The sequence below is a fragment of the Equus caballus genome, chromosome 16 (assembly GCF_041296265.1).
Source record: "Equus caballus isolate H_3958 breed thoroughbred chromosome 16, TB-T2T, whole genome shotgun sequence".
Lineage (NCBI taxonomy): Eukaryota > Metazoa > Chordata > Mammalia > Perissodactyla > Equidae > Equus > Equus caballus.
Window position 1 is genome coordinate 54554285 of NC_091699.1, and position 16433 is coordinate 54570717.

Here is a 16433-nt window from a genome sequence, read left to right on the forward strand (position 1 = left end):
TCTCCCATGCACACGTCTCATTCCTACACATCTTCCCAGATTCCATGGTAATTTCCCATTAATCCTCTCTAGCAATCTAGGCTTAGATTATGAAGTATTGTCTCCAGGACCCCAGCTTCCCTTTCCCTCTGCCTCTGCTCCGTCTTCACCTGTCTCCACACTCAGGGACCATCTATTTCTTGAAGCCTGGTGACTCCTCCCTCCAAAAACTGCTGCCCTAAAGGAGCTCTGAAATGGCTGCCCACCAACAGTGAATGACAGATATAAAAGCCTTACCTCTCCCAGGGATATTTGCCTTTTACCGGGGAAGAGGAGAGATGGCTCTTGGGGCAGGGGAGGGAGAATTCCCACCACCCGGCAGCTCCAGGCGGCAGCCTGGCCCCTGGGCTGGTGTGGCGTGCCTGACACTGGGCACCATGCTGACAGCTACCCTCCAAAAGCAACTGGCCAAAGTGAGGCAGTGAAGACACTAGGTCTCACTGGGGGAGAAGATAGAGAAGCCCTTCGCCAGGTGGCACCTTGCTCCTTCTGCGGGAGAAGTGGCTGTTCTGCCACGCCAGCCCCTCTCCGATGGCTTCAGTGCATCACTTCCCACACTGGGCTGTGGTCTTAACAGGAGGCAGCATAATATCTCTCTGATCGCCCCAGCCTGTGAGCCATCAGGGTCCCGGGTGAGAGTTCTGTCACTGCCACAACCAGCCAGGTGGCCTTGGAAACTCCCCACCCCACTCCAGGTCACATTTTGCATTTACTGGCACAATGAGGAGGTTTGACCAGACACACTCTGCTCCCAGGAGCCCTAGGGGTTCCCAAGAGTCTCTCAGGGGCAGTGGAGTTGGGGAAATGGTTCCGGCCCCCAGCCCACACCCACTTCAACCACATTCTCAAAGCTCCACTTTTGTCAGTTTTATATTTTGTGGCTTCCTGGAAACATTATTCAAGCAAAGCGTCCTGCTGGTAAAAAGAGCAGGATTGGGAAACCCCAGCATCACATGGTCTCTGAAACTTGCGAACACCATCTTCTGAGGGACACAGGAAGACTCGAGTCTGGGGCGACAAGGGGACGTACCAGGATGTGGACCAGTCGCAGCTCGCCCGGGTTCTGGCATTTCTCTCGGAGCCTCTCTTCTACACAGGGGTCTGAGGGCTCCGGCTCGAAGCCACAGCAGTAGCGATCCAGGCGGTCATGGACCTGTGGGGACACGCATCCTTTGAGGGGGTGCGGCACAGTGCCTGCCTCCACGAGGCCTAGCACTCAGGCCGCCTGACCCCTGGGTCACACACTGGGGGCACTCCTCAGTGGCTCTTGGCGCTGGTCAGCTCTATTGCTGGCCTCCAGGTAGTAACAGGGCTTCTGCTCTGCTCCTCTGCCAGCTTGCCCTGCACACCAGGAGCTGTTTGATCACGCCTGTTTGCTCCCTGAAGATCAGGAAGGATGAGCCAGTTACAGAGGTCAAATGAGGTCTCCATCATTACTCATCATGATTAATTACTCATCAATTAATTTGGTCTCAGCCTTGCTAACTAAGGTTGGAAAAGAGCTTTCAACACTATGGAGGAGGAAGGGGAGGAACCCAGAAGACTCAGCCCACCATCGTCATGACAACCACTGAGGCAGCAGCAGGCAAAGGTGGTATTTGGGTGGTCCATGCTCATCTTTCTGTGGTCACTGCTCAGCCAGCTTGAGCCACTGACCTGGTTCAGCTTTAGCCAGCACCACAATCCTGTCTTCTTTTGCCCACCTGCACCCAATCCCTCTCCACAAACAGAGATGGGACACAATCTATCACCTCCAGGATGCAGCCTCATCAAAGCCACCTCTCGGTCCACTACGCCCCAGCTCAGCGTTGGCCAATAAAAGGTCTTGGTCTGTTTCCGTATGCCCCTGTAGGAAAACTCTCACATGTTCTGAAGAAATACACAGTTGATTTCCTTCAACGCAAACAAGGAAATAACTGTAGTGCTATTCACCAATCAACCTCAGAAAACCAGACATCCAGAAATGAGACAATGTGAACAGTCCCGACTACTGTCCCGAAACATTATGTTTTCTGTTTTACAACAGTTCAGCATGGACAAGTGATACCTTGGGCCTAGACAATCGCCCAAACAGGCTGAGGGCATTTCGGTGAGGCCGTATTAGGTAGTGTTTTCAGAGGCGGTGGACCAAGGATATCCTCTGGCACTACTAAGAAAAGCAAGTCGAGCCAGAGGCCAGTGCACAGAGCCCCGAGGACTGGTCCAGCCTGGCCAGAGTGGCAAACCACCACGGCCCCGTTCATGCAGTGAGCCCATTAACAGGACCCCTGAGGTGACTGTCACCTCTTTGGCCTCCTGGACTTTGGATAACAAGAACCACAAGTCACAGAAAAACCAAACACATGGCTTTAACCATAAGGAGAATGAAGATCATCTATGGCGGGCAGTCTCAAGATAGGGCAGGCTGGGGAGATGTAGCAGCTCCTTCTTGTCATGGTAAGGACTCGGGTTTCTTTCTGCTCTCCACTTTACCACCCACAACGTTGACAAGATCCCACTTTTGTCTCAGGAAGCCTTTAGGTGGCCACTGTGAGTACGTGCTCCCTTGTTCATGTCCAGAGAGAAGGAGAGAAAGAAAACAAATCTCTCCCCCAGCAACCATGGAACAGAAGTCCATCCTTTCAGCCTCATTGGACCAAATCAGGACACACACTCATCCCTGGACCAGCAGCTGTCAATGGAAGATGGTGATGCGCTGATCCCTGAACCCAGGAGTGGATGGACGGTGAATTACATCAGGTCTCCGCGCAGAAGAACACAGAGCAACCAGCTGGGTCCACACAGCCCGGATGTCCTCACTCAGGCTACTAATGAAAGTGTTGGCTGGAACAGGGCTGAAGACAGCCCTGCAGCTTGCCGTCAGAGATCTCCCGGCCCACCAGCTGGTCTTTAATCCACCTGAAGCTGCTATCGCACCTCCATACTTCTCCATATCGTCCTTGAACTTAGCAAGAGAGGTCCTCCTCCGTGCTTTCCAAAACATGTCATCCCTGCAGGAGCCACTCCAGAGGCTGCCCACACGGTGTTTTAGTGCAGAGGTCAGCAAACTTTTTCTATAAAGGACCAGACAGTAAACATTTTAGGCTTATGGGGTCTGTAGAGGCTCTGTCAAACTCCCCAACTCTGCCTCTGCGGTGCGTATTGTACCTACTATAGATACGCAAACAAGTGGGCATGGCTCTGTGCCCAGAAAACTTTATTTATGTACACTGAAATTTGAATTTTACATAATTTTTAGATGCCACAAAATATTATTATTCTTTTGATCCTTTTCAACCACTTAAAAATGCTAAAACCATTCTTAGCTCGTGGGCCATACAGAAACAAGTGGAGAGGGGAATATGGCCTGCACGGGGGCCATGTTTGTGGGTCTGGGGCTGACTCGTGGCCCTACTCTGTCCTAGGTATGTGATCTGAGGAAGTTATCTAACCTCACTATGCCTCCATTCTCTCATCAGCAAAACGGGGGTGGTGATACTCCCATGGGACTATGCTGAGGGCCACAGAGGGTGTTGACACGAGTAAAGCAGGGGGTGGCTGTTGTGGACAGCCCTCAGTTGTCTCTGGCCTGGGGAGGGACAGACCCAAAGACCTGAGGAATCTCAGGGGTTTCCCCCCAAGAATCCTGGCCTCCCCCAGCACTACAGGCCAGAGAACCAGAGTCTGGAATAAAGTAAGAGCTACAACAGTGTAGCCACTCTCTTCCACGTGCAGGCCTAGTTTTTGGAGCCGGGACATATCTGTGAGACAGACGCCCCTTTGCTGAGTTCTCTTCAACTGGCAGAGCCGTTCTAGCAAGCTTGAAATATAGTAACTGCTCTGGATTTTGCTCCATGCCTGATACACAGCTAGCCAAGCCCCCTTCCTCCCGCCAGCCCTCCCGGACCCCAGCTCCAGGCCATTCTGTGCAGATTCCCACTTGCAGCAGTGTTTATTTCCAGAGGAAGCTACAAGGCCCACCAGCCCACAGAATGCTCCTGGCTCCCCAAACTCCACATGCATTTGAACGTTTAAAGGAAAGGCCGGCCGGGCCCAGCTGCCAGCCTGACTGTTTCGCCACGCTGTCGGGTGATTTTTTTCCACTGAAGAGAAATTCAGTTCAAACAGATGAGCAGCCAAAAGAGACCAGGATTAAGTGTCATTCCCACATTCCTTCAGGATTTGATTCTCTTTCCCCTTTTAGAAAAAATGAGGAGTTATCAAGAAAAAATGATAAACCTTTGCAGTTTGGGTTTTTCTGGCCAACCGAACAATGTTGCACAATCAGCATGGGAAATGCAGTTTTTTTTAATTTTTCTTAAGCAGTGTGAAGCCCTTACTCTGCGAGGAACCACTCAGAGTGCTTTGCCTATCACCCCTCCCAGCATTAAACCCCTCCCAGAAGCCCAGAGGCAGATATTGTTATTATCCCCATTTCCATGATGAGTAAACTGAGTCTCAGAAGATGGGCCCTGTGCCCGAGGTCCACAGAGAGGAAGTGGTGGCGTCTAGACTCAAACCCGGGCAGTCTGGCTCTGACCACTGAACCGGACTGTATGGCAGGCACGAGTTTTCTGGCATCAGAGATTGCGAGCACCTTGACAGCAAAGAGGAAGACGGGGCTCAGTCTGATCCCCCGCACCCAGCACGTGTTTAGCACAACCAGAGACTGAGTTGAAGTGTCTGAGTGAAAGAATAATGAGTGAAGTCATGGCTGGATGACAGCATGGAGGATCTAGTGGGGGCTTCACAAGAGGACTGTTGTCACTGAAAGCCTGCCCATCACGCCCTGCCTCCCGCCCAGGATGCCATCCCCAGAAGGCTTCAGAGGGACACCCACTCTGTGACCACCAAACAGGACAGCTGGGTGGGACAAGACCCTGCAGTCTGCCAAGGAGGGACACCAGACCCAGCTGTGGGGAGAGCCCAGCACAGGCACTCTAACTAGCCAACCAGGCACCTGGACCAAGACAGGTTCCTCAGCCGGTGCCTGATCTGGGTCTGGTGGATTCCAGGAGAGCCACCTACTGTCGCTGGTGACCTGTGCCCCCAGGGCAGGGACCCATCCCCAACCTGGGAGCAGTGTCAGGTCTGGGTCCTTCTGGGTGGAAAGGTGGCTCTTGGCTGGGCAGGCTCACTGCCCGGGGGCCAGACCACCGCGGGGTGGCAGCTTCTCTCTCCAAGGAGGACACTGGTCCCACACTGACCCACTAGCTGCGAAAGAATTCAGGAGGCTGTGGGAGGTCAGAGTGTGGGGAAGGAGGGGTGACTCAGCGCTGACTCTCACTCTCCTCTGAGCTCTCCCCCTGCCGTTCTCCCCACGTGTCCCGACAGAGCGCAGTCTTCCCGGAGGCTCCAGGGAGGACCGTCTGGATGCCTCGTCTGCCTCGAGGCCAGAAGTCTCAGCACCAGCTTAGGACGCCAGTCGAATAGACGGCTGATGGGCTTCGAGGAGACGGATGGAGAAGAACTAGGTCTCATCTAAAGACATCTGTAGAACATCCTGAGCTTCAAACGTCAACGGGAAAACCATCGGCCAATAAAAGATGAACCCCCGGCAGCAAAGCAGGTTCCAACCAAGAAAGCCAGGATGAGTCACTGTGAGAACACCTTGCACCGAAAGGCCCCACGTTAACACATTAGAGGGCGGATGTTGTGACCCCCTCCACGGATACTCCAAAGACATTCGATAACATTTCACTTCTATTCCTGACAATCAAAACTCTTAATAAACAGACAATAATAAATAGTTCTTCATCACATCTTCAGTCAAAAGCCAGCATGACATTTAACAAGGATGAATAAATGAAAAGTAATAGGACATATTGAAGTGTATGAGGAAGCCATTTGGTTTAAAACTAATTCGGCCTGACCTTGTTTTTCCGGGAATGCCTGACAGGGCCCGCTGAGCATGCATTGTACATCTGCTTTAAACATTTATAGTGTCCCAAAGACAAGGATGATGCCCTTCAAGATAGGGATATGGCTTCTCCCCATCTCAGCATTTCTTTAAGGATAAGCATCTCTTCCTAGAAACTAAGGATTAATTACCAACCTACTGTGTTCACCTTGTGACCTCTGACCTGCTATGCCAGCAAAGCAAGCTCATGACTGTTGTAAGAGGGACATTCCTGTCATGTGTGATCTGTGCTCTGTGTTCCAAGACAGTGTACAACCACTCTGTACACCCCACTTCTTTGGTGCCCTTCCTTCCTTGGGGAAGGAAGCCCCTGGGCTATAGTCTCAGACCTGCCTCATATAATAAACTCACCCTAATTTTGATTTATAGGTTGATTATGGATTATTTGTCGTGACAACGGCAAGGCTAGAAATTGTCCCAAGTCTGTAGAATCGAGTCACATCTGTCATGTCATTAATATTTCCCACGGCTCTGGAGGCACCAGCAATGTAATGAGGTAGGAGAAAGAAGGAAGGGGCAATGAGAAAACCAAGTGTGTTCATTACAGATGAAATGATGGTATACCTGGAACACCCAAGGATAAACCGAGCAACTGTTAGAAGCAATACGAAGTTAGTCGGTGGCGGGTAACCAAACGAATACACAGAAATAATAGGCTTCGCACAGACTAAGAACTACCACCCAAAACATATAACAGAAGGAAAGATCCCTTTTTTGTTTTTTGAGGAAGACCAGCCCTGAGCTAACATCTGCTGCCAATCCTCCTCTTTTTGCTGAGGAAGACTGGCCCTGAGCTAACATCCATGCCCTTCCTGTGCTTTATATGTGGGACGCCTACCACAGCATGGCTTGCCAAGCAGTGCCATGTCCGCACCCGGGATCCAGATCGGTGCACCCTGGGCCACCAAACCGAAACGTGTAAACTTAACCACTGTGCCACTGGGCTGGCCCCGGAAAGATCCCATTTTTAATGGCCGAAAGAGGGTGAAATATCCAGGAATAACCCAACATGAAAGTGAAGATCCAGCTGAAGATAATATCAAGATGCTTCTGAGGAGCATGAATAAATGGAGAGATGCATCCTATTCTTGGCTAGAATTACTGTATTTTAGGATGTAAACTCTCTTTATATTAGTCCACACAAATTTAATTTGATTCAATAAAATCCCAAAAGGATTTGGGAAGGAGAAGGAAGTTACAAGCTGACTCTAAATTTCACATGAGAATAGTATGCAAGAATATCAGGAAAATTCTAAAAAAGAGCAATGAGAAAGACCAAGCCCTACTAGTTATTAACATAAAATATAAAGTGCAGTAATTAAAACAGTGTAATTCTGGCATATAAATAGACAAACCCTTTACTGGAACAGAAAGGAGTCCAGAAATAGACCTACACACATATGGAAACTGGCTACACAGTAAAGCACTTCAGATTGGGGGAAAGATTAATTATTCAACAAATGGTGCCATTGGAAAAAAAAAAATCACGGTTTTGCACCTTATCTCTTATTCCAAAATAACTTCCAGATGGATCAAAGGTATATGAAAACACAGAGAAGAATTTTTTAAATAACCCTGAAATGAAGATGGCCTTTTAAAACGTGATACACTCACCTAGAAGTCAGAAAACAAAAGCTTGATAATTTTAACAACATAAAATTGTTTTAAATTTCTGTACTGCAGAAAGACTATAAACGAAGCTTCATGACAATTGAACCTGAGGGAAGTATTACCATACAATGAAAACAAAAGGCTAATATCCTTAATCTATAAAAAGCTCTTAAAATCATTAAGGAAAAGACCAACTATGCAACAGAAAATGCGTAAAGAGTATGAACTGACAGTTTTCTTTAAAAAGGCAGTTAAAATCTAGACGGGGCAGGAGCAGAGTGTGGCAGAAGAAACTGAAGGAGACCGTCGTGCAGTCCAGGGTCGGCACTGAGAGCGAACGCCCCCTAAAATGTTTACACGCTGGGGCCTCCCTTGCCTCATAAACGTGTTTTCTGTTGCTGCATAAAAGAACACATTTACTATCTCGCAGTTTCTGTGAGTCAGGAGTCCATCACATTTTTGCTGGCTTCTCTCATCAGTCTCACGAGGCTGAACTCAAGGTGTTGGCCAGCACCACGCCTTATTTGTAGCTCAGGGTCTTCTCCTAAGCTCATTCAGGTTGTTGGCAGAAACCATTCCTCGAAGTGCTAAGCCTAGGTCCCTGGGGATCTCAGGGTCCTCCCCTTCCCGTAGGCAGTTCATAGCATAGCTCTTTACCTTCTTCCTTGAGGCCAGCAGGAAAATCTCTCAGATGCATCTTCTTGGAAAGACTTGCCTGATTAGGTCAGGCCCACCCAGGAAAGTCTCACTTTTGATTAACTCAAAGTTGACCGACTGGTAACCTAATCACTGGAGGGATATTCCATCATATCCACAGGTCTTGCCCACACTCAGGGGGAGGGGTTAATAGTGGTGGGGCACGGTGGGGGGGGGAACTGGGGACCATCTTATAATTCTGCCCATCACACCTCACCTTAATCGAGGTCCTGCTTTTAAACATATGAAAAGATGCTCAATGTCACCCTTTGAACCCCCTTGTCCAGGCAGGTGGTTTTACTCCCCCACTGCCAGCTGCACCACCTGTGAAATGAGGAGGGCACAGCACCCGTCTCTTGATCTGCTGTGGGATTTAAATGAGTTCATGTGTGTGGTTGTAGCAGACATTGCCAGACAGGTGTAGGCACTTCCTAAGTGGTTGCTGCTCTTACATCCCAGGACTCTGCTTGGGAGCCTGAGAGGTCGGCAGTGGTCATGGATCTGGGTCCTCTCCATCCAACTCATAAAACACCTGAGCTCCCCGCAGACCAAGCCCGAGGAGATACACTGCAACCGACGCCCTAGATCTGGACTCAAACTAAGGAATGCGCACGGGATCGCAGATAACTGAAATGGGCTCCCCGGGAGGAACTGGGCCAGTCTCACCAGAAGAGACTGGAGAAACGATTTTGTTAAGTGCAGCAGAGAGGGCAAGAGCACGTGCTCTGTGGCCACACTGCACTGGATCGGGTGCCAGCTCCAACACCGAAGGCTGTGCCTGGGGCAAGTCCCTCAGCCCCTCCAAACCTCAGTTTCCTCATCTGTAGAATGGAGCTGGGAACACTGTCTGCCTCCTCGGCTGTTGTGCAGTCCCATATGCAGAGTGCTGGAACAGTGCCCGATGTCGAGGACATGGGATGGCATCAGGCGTTGTCATCTGTTCTGGACGCTTAAGTGAGTTACCTGTCAGAAGGCAAGGGCTCAATGGTCGTGTTGTTGTCTACCTCTGTGATTCGCTACTGGGCCCTACAAGAAACGCAGAAAGCCCTGCGACTCTTTTCAGTCTAGAGGAAGAAGTGGTGTTTGAGGAAGCAGAGCACAGCAGCACCTAGATGGAATACAGAGACCTGGAAGTTCATTCATTTTTCATTCATTCATTCACCCCTTCATTTAACGAGGCTTATCTAGGACCAGACCAAGAGCTTGGCTCTGTGCTCGATGCTGGGGGTGTGGTGGTGAACAAAACAGAGAGACACATGGTAAATATGTGAACAGATAAATAAAATATTTACATACTGTGCTGGGAATGAGAAAGGGCATAGGCAGGGTGCCACGAAAGAGAAAGAGGCTAAAGTGGAGGAGGATGGGAAGTCAGGAGAGCTGAGGCCTGAGGAGGGGGCCTCAGAAGCAAAGAGGCTGCCCCGGAAGGAGCTGGGCATGTTTGGAAAGGGACCAAGGCCAGGTGCCAAGAGACGGGGCTGGAGACAGCAGAAAGGGATGCATCACGTGGGTCCTTGAAGAACCTGAGGCTGAGGGCTCTGCGAGGGCATTGCCTCATTTTAAAGGGGAGTGTGATGCGATCTGACTTATGATTGTAAAGAGGTGTGCTCTCTGTGCCTGACCAGTGTGTCTGAACTTCACAGCTCTCCCTCCAACTCCCCAGCAGCTGGATGGTTTTCCCTGGGGGCTTTCTCCAAACGCCAGGGAATTATCACCTCCTGGAGCAGCCCGCAACCGAAGATGATGGGAGAGTGGGCTATGAATCCCTCCCGTCCCTCACCTCTTGGTGGGCTAACTCTGAACATGTATTTTATACCTTTTCTCAGAATTTTCCAGCCCCAGTCACCCACAGCAGGGACCCGTTTGATAACATGCCCTTTATCGGCTGTCTGCTCTCCATCTCACTTCCCACTTTGCCGCAGGTGTTTCCCGGGATGCCCTCCCCGATAAACTGCCCCTACTGGATTCCTGGCCCTGGGAACCCAAAGCAAGACAACCCCTCCAGCTTCTGTAAGGAGACTGGATTGGATGGGCGTAAATGGAGGCAGGGAGACAAGTCAGGGGGCTGTTGTGTTAGTCCAGGTAAGAAAGATGGTGACCTGGACCAGAATGGTGGCAGCTGAGGCTTTCTGGGGTCCTGACTTTCGGGGATGTGAAGGCCCTTCATAAGCCGAAGTTGCAGAGTGCCTTCTGTGAGCGAACATTACCAGCTCCCGGTCTGTCTGAATTCATGGCTCACCCACCCAGTCCAGCTAGTCACGCCCTCTGCGAGGAAGCAGGACGTAAGAGACAGAAACCCCTCTAAAGGAAAAAAGAGAGATGTGCCTGACCCCCCAGCGCTTCCTTCTCATACCCCGGCCTCTGGGTAGAAGGCCCTCTGCGGTCCAGGCTTAACCCCCCTCAGCTTGGATTTGGCCTACAGCGGAGGCGATGATCATGAGCTCTTCTCCACCACGGCTTGGCTGTACCATCGTCATTGTCCCAAGAGGAGAACTTTTTACCTTTTACCAGACTGAATACAGCTCTGGTTGCAAGTGGCCCCTGACATTAAGCAGAGTAGCGTTTGGGAGCCCCCTTCCCCACCCCAAGCACACATACCCCCTCTCCCACCCATTTTGTCCATCTGAGTAGAACCAGCTTCTCACTGATCCATTCAGAAGTAATGGGCTCTCTCTTGGTCTAACTTCTCCCTATGACACAGCCCAGGGTGGGGTGAGGGCACCCACTCACTATTAGTACTTTATCTTTCTTGGAGAAATCAGCTTATTAATTGAGAGCACCATGCTGGTCACATTGGCCTGTGAAACTTGTTTTTGACTTATCATTCATTATGAGTAGCAGATGCTGTTGGTATCCCACCCATTGCCCCTTGACACTCACTATTCCTGTACACACCCATGGCTTTCTACAAGTGCCTGCAGCTCTCCGCCATAGCCCCTTTCTGGCTGAAGGAGCATGCGTGGCTGGCCAGCACATGGGCCAGGCTAGAAGTGACAGGAAGTCAACACTCTCCGGAGCAGCCTCAACCAATGACAGTTGGGAGTTAGTGGGTAAACAGCCCAGCCTCCTTGGCCCTCAGGTGAGACAGCTCTGACACATTTTCTACACACTCTCCCAAAGGTCTCAGCAGGATGGAGCCCAGTTGCCCACAGCAGTGTCTAGGCACCATATGGAATGTATGTGAGCATGTGAATGGTGTGCAAGTGTGTGTGGCTATGACACGTGGGCATATAAGGTTCATGTATAAGTGTGTAATGTGTGTGTTTGGGGTGTGTGTAACTGACTTGATTATTGTCCAGCAGATATTTGCTCCTCTCCCACTTCTACTCTGGGCAGAGAGCACTTTCCTCCCCTGACGTTGGACTTGGCCATTGACTTGCTTTGGCCAGTGGGGTATTAGCAGCAGTGACATCGGCAGAGGACTTCAATGTGCTTTTATGGTTTGGTTGAGCATTTGGGCTTCTTCCATTCCCCATGAGCAGAGTTTGCCCCGGATAGTGCTGCCCCTTCAGCCTGGGCTCCAGGATGAGAAGTGAGGAGCAGACCTGAACCCAGCCCACAGCCTGGAGCCAAGCTCAGTTGAGCCTAGCTGACTACAGACCCTGGAGCAAGAAGTAAAGAGCTGGTGTTTTAAGCCATCGACTTTGAAGAGGTTTGTCACACAGCATTATTCCAGCAGTCACTGACTGATACAGAGCGTTCTGTGGGATTTGCGAAGCATAGGGTATGATTTGTGGGGGTGTAAGGACTGTGTCTGTGTGCACTGCGTGTGTATTTTGCATCTGGGTAAATGGTATGTTGTGATACACAAACACACCAAAAAAAGCATTTATATTGGATAAAACCAAAAACGAGCAAGCATACCGCAGAGTGGGCTGCATGTGGAGTTTGTACCCATCCCCCGGTCAGAAGGCACCTCGGGTTCCTGTGGGAGACCTACAGCCCCGCCTCTCCCTGACTTGCCAATGGTTTCTAGGAAGGCGGCGTCAGCCAGACAGGGGTGTTTGACTTGACTGGTGTTCAGCAAACCAGGGAAGAGGTGGCACGAGGCCAGCTGAGTCACCTCTGACCACACACCCAGCCTGTGTGGGCTCTGGCTGCTGAGACTTCCGTCCCCACAGAGGGCTTGGCAGCGGAGGGAGGGTCCCACAGGGCGGCCCCGGGAGATGGACAGAGGGGCTCTGTGTGGAGCAGAAAGCTGCTGCACGCACACCAGCTGGATCGGGACTTTGCCAGGAGGGGCAGGGCAGCCCTGCAAGCATCCCCCTTTCCTGCCCTCCCTCGTGGTCAGCTGAATAGCAACTCTGTGATTAAGAAGGTGCACTCTGGAGTCACAGGCTGCGTCTCGGTTCCACCAGCCATGACCTTGGGCAGGTAACCTAACCTCTCTGGGCCTCAATTTCTCAACTTTCTAATAGGGATAAATGTAGTATCTCGCTTGTAAGGTCGCTCTGAGGATTGGATGAGCTAATTCCTGTAATGTGTTGGGGACAGTGCCTGCTTATTACTGAACAAGTGCCACCCGCCAGGCACTGCATTAAGTGCATTACACGAATGACCTCGTGTGCAGAAACCACACAAGGTCGGTGGTATCATCTGATAAGCAAGGCTGCCCCAGAGACAGACCTCGAGACAAGGATTCATATGAAAGCAGTTTGTGAGCTAGCCAAAAAAGCACAAGCCGGGAGCAGGGAATTGAGACAGGGAAGGCCAGCAGTGGCCACTGTGGGTAGCGGGGCCTCAGTCCCAGTGGGGAACTCTGAGAGACACACAGAATATGCGCTGCAGAGCCACCCCAGCCAGGGAGCCAGGGCTCTGAACCACCAGCGCCGTCAGTTACTGGAGGCTGCTCCTGGAGGCAGCATGACCAGCCTCCCCGGTTGGCCCAGGACTGCAAGTCCTGTGGTCTGGAAGACCCCTCCGTCCCATCCTGGATGGCTGGTCACACTATCTGGAGGGCGTTCATTCCCCAGCACCCAGCCTGTCACACACAGGGCAGAGCAGGCTCTGCCGAGAGCAAGCCTGCAGACGCAGGTGCTGGCAACGGGGAGCTGCTACAAGCTAAAATGGTCAGGCCCAGGGGCATGAGGTCAGGATACCCAGTCCCATTTTAGCTGTGAGAAAAGTGAAGCACAGAGAAGCGAAGTAACCTGCTCAGTGTCACAGAGTGGGAAGTGGCCTGGGGGCAGGGGGGTTCAAACCAGGTCTGTGTGATGTCAAAGCCCATGCTGATCACCAGACTCCAGGCTCCCCTTTGCACAAGGCAGCCCTGGAGCTGTAGACTGGAGGAGCTGGAAGGACCACGGTAAGTAGGGGCTGGCTCAGTGTGCATCAGGTACACCTTCTGAGCTTTATTCCTTTTTTGGTGTTTCTGGCCATGTTTCCACACATGTCTCCATGGCTGACATCCAGCTCACAGTCCCTGGAACAGCTACGTTGTTCTGAGTATTTAATGTATTATATGTTAGTTTGTATAATTTAATTTTCAATAATGCCTGCGTTTCACAGTCGTGTCACAAAATTCCTGAAAATGTTAGCAATCAGCTCTTGTGAGCCCAGACGAGATGGTTCTAGCACACCATGGGAATAAACACAGAGGGAGAAAAATAACAAAAACTGTCACTTGGTGGTCAAAAGACAAAGACTGTGGGGAGAGTCACCATCCATCCTCAGGTGGGCAATTCCAGTGCTCCGATGCCCCCGAAGCCCCACCTCCGATGCTCTCGCCCCACCCGGCCAGCCCCACCTACCTGCAGCAGGAAGTCGAAGAGCGCCAGGCGAGCCCACTCAGCGCGGTGGATGCCCGGGCATGGGGCCTGGCCCGGCTGGCTGCAGCCACGTGCCAGCAAGGCCTGGTACTGCAGCCAGCCCAAGGCCAGAGAGTTCTGGTCATCCTCTGGGTCACCCAGGTGCTGCACATCGGGCGCCCACCAGATGACTGGCCTCGTGCCACCGTCCGTGTAGCGGTAGGGCAGCAGGGGGCTGTGGAAGCTCCGGGCCACAGCAGGCAGGCTCCGGTGCAGCCCCAGCACTCGGTCCACGTGGAAGGACAGGACCTCGGGCAGGTCCCCTGGCCTCTTGATCAGGCCACAGAGCCCCTGGGAGCAGAGTCGGCTGAGCCCAGGAGACATGTCCTGTAGGGCGCCCTCAGTGGAGAAGCCGACCTGCAGGACCTGCCCATGGCCGGGGACCCTGGCTTTGCCCACCACCTCCCCCTGGGCCAACAGCCGGAGGGTCTGCACATCATGCTCTGTGAGCCATGGGGGAACCTGCCCTCCGGTCCTTGAGTCGCTCAACAGCCCAGGGGTCTCAGCATCACACCAGACAGATCCTTGCAGCTCCCCAACAGAGCCAGGCCACTGACGAGCCCCTGCAGCTGGGGCAGGATCCTGTACTTGTTGCCCACCAGTCAAGCCTCTATTGCCAGCTTCTGGCAGATCCCTGCCTTCCACTGGATGGGGTGGGGGGGTCAGTCCAGCAGTAGTTCTCAGAGTCCTTACAGCTGCCGTGTCACGCCCTGTGAGGAGGGCATCCAGGGTGCCTGTCTCATCCTGTGCCTTCTGGATGGGACCGTTGTGCCAGGCTGTGCCGAGGTCTTTGGCTCCTGGACCTCTGACCTCATCTTCCCTCAGGAGCACGAGACGCCGGGTACTGAGTCTCAAATCTCCCAGAGATGCCAAAGTAATGTCTCTCCTGACCCTCCCTGGATGCCCGCTGTCCCCTCCCAGGGACTGCCTGCTTTTGTCCACTCTCCCTCTGTGGCCTTGCTCCTCAGCACACACCAGGACAGAAGTCCTGGGCAAGGCCCAGCCTCTCCAGAACCCCAGGTTTCTTGCCCGCTGCCTCCGGCTGGAGCTCAGAGCCTGCCGGCTGTGGGGGGCAGGGGTGCCGGTTTCTCCGCGGGGCTCCACGGGACCAGGGTCCAGGCCAGCAGCTGGATGCTGTGGGGGGAAGCGGGTAACAGCCACCACAGATAGAGTCATCAAGAGGCAGAACGCCATCACCAGCCGCCTCTTGCCACGCAGCTTTCTCCAGAGCCAAGACGCCTGGGGGACGGGATAGAAAAAGAAAATTTGAGACCTGGGAAAACATCAGTCTCAACCCACAAAACACTAGGGACGGTGAACAAAGGGCCATATCTGATGGCTGAAGAGGGAAGAGAACACAGCCCAGGTGGAGCAACACCCAGCTGCCTTCAAGAGAGGAATGCGCAAGCGCAGCCAACCGTCTCCCGCTACAAAGCTTGGCTTGCTCCGCCCTCTGGGGCAGCCTTGGCTGATGCCTGCAGGTGGGCTTGGGCTTCTCCCCCGGAACAAACCGCCGTTACGACAGTGATCACCAAGCACAACAGGAGTCTCTTTCCACATCTGTCCCCCACCACTAGTGCTGGCCCTTTCTTTTCATGTCCATGTGATTCCCAAGGCCCACTCTGGCAGACCTCTCATTGTCTCCCACAAACATGCCCTTCCCTTTTCCAGGGCCCACAGCTGCCCAGCTACAGATGACTTTGCCCAGCCTCCCTTGCAGCCAGGTGTGGCCGCATGTCTTGCCCATGGTACAAGTGAGCCACTTTTGCCTGCCCCGCTTGCTCAAAAGGAAGTTGGCTACCCTGGCCTTTCTCTCTTGGGACAGGAATGTGGCAGCACCAGCTCTGCACATGTCGTTAAGCACACACCCCAGGGCAGTCATTTTTCAACACATGGTTCCTAGACCAGCAGCATCAGCATCAGCATCACCTCGGAACTCAGCAGAAAGGAAAATTCTCAGGCACCACCCCAGTACTGAATCAGAAACAGGGGCCCAGCGACCTGTGTTTTAACACCTTTTCCGGGTAATTCTGATGCTCGGGCACCATGGAGCCACAAGAAGAAGGAGCTTGGGAGCCTGTATGACGACATGGGAGCAGAGTTGCCAAGAGATGTTTGAGCCACTGTATGTTGGAGTCCCTGAAACTGTGAGACTGAAGAGCCATCTCCATCCCCCACAACACCTCAGGAGCCACATCCGTCCAGGCACCCTGATCCCTGACCCCTGACCAGAGCTGACAGGGCCATCCTGGACCCTGACCCACACTGGGCCAAATGGCTCCTCAGCCCCCACCCTCCCTGGGAACATAGGCTTGTAGCAAGTCAGCAAGGTTCGCTTTTCTGCCCATGACCTAGACAGCAGGGGTGCATGGCTGCCCCGC

At 52.5% G+C, this 16433-nt stretch overlaps 1 protein-coding gene across 2 annotated transcripts in view; it reads right to left on the bottom strand.

The window, feature by feature from the left end:
* GASK1A (golgi associated kinase 1A) overlaps window positions 1–16433 on the bottom strand; it is a 58314-nt gene that overhangs the window by 2341 nt on the left and 39540 nt on the right. For both annotated transcript variants that reach the window (XM_023620639.2, XM_005600789.4), the window contains exons 2-3: window positions 13996–15291; window positions 1070–1192 (exon numbers count right to left, since the gene is read on the bottom strand). In XM_023620639.2, coding sequence (XP_023476407.1) covers window positions 1070–1192; window positions 13996–15291 — 1419 coding nt within the window. The remainder of the gene's footprint in view (window positions 1–1069; window positions 1193–13995; window positions 15292–16433) is intronic.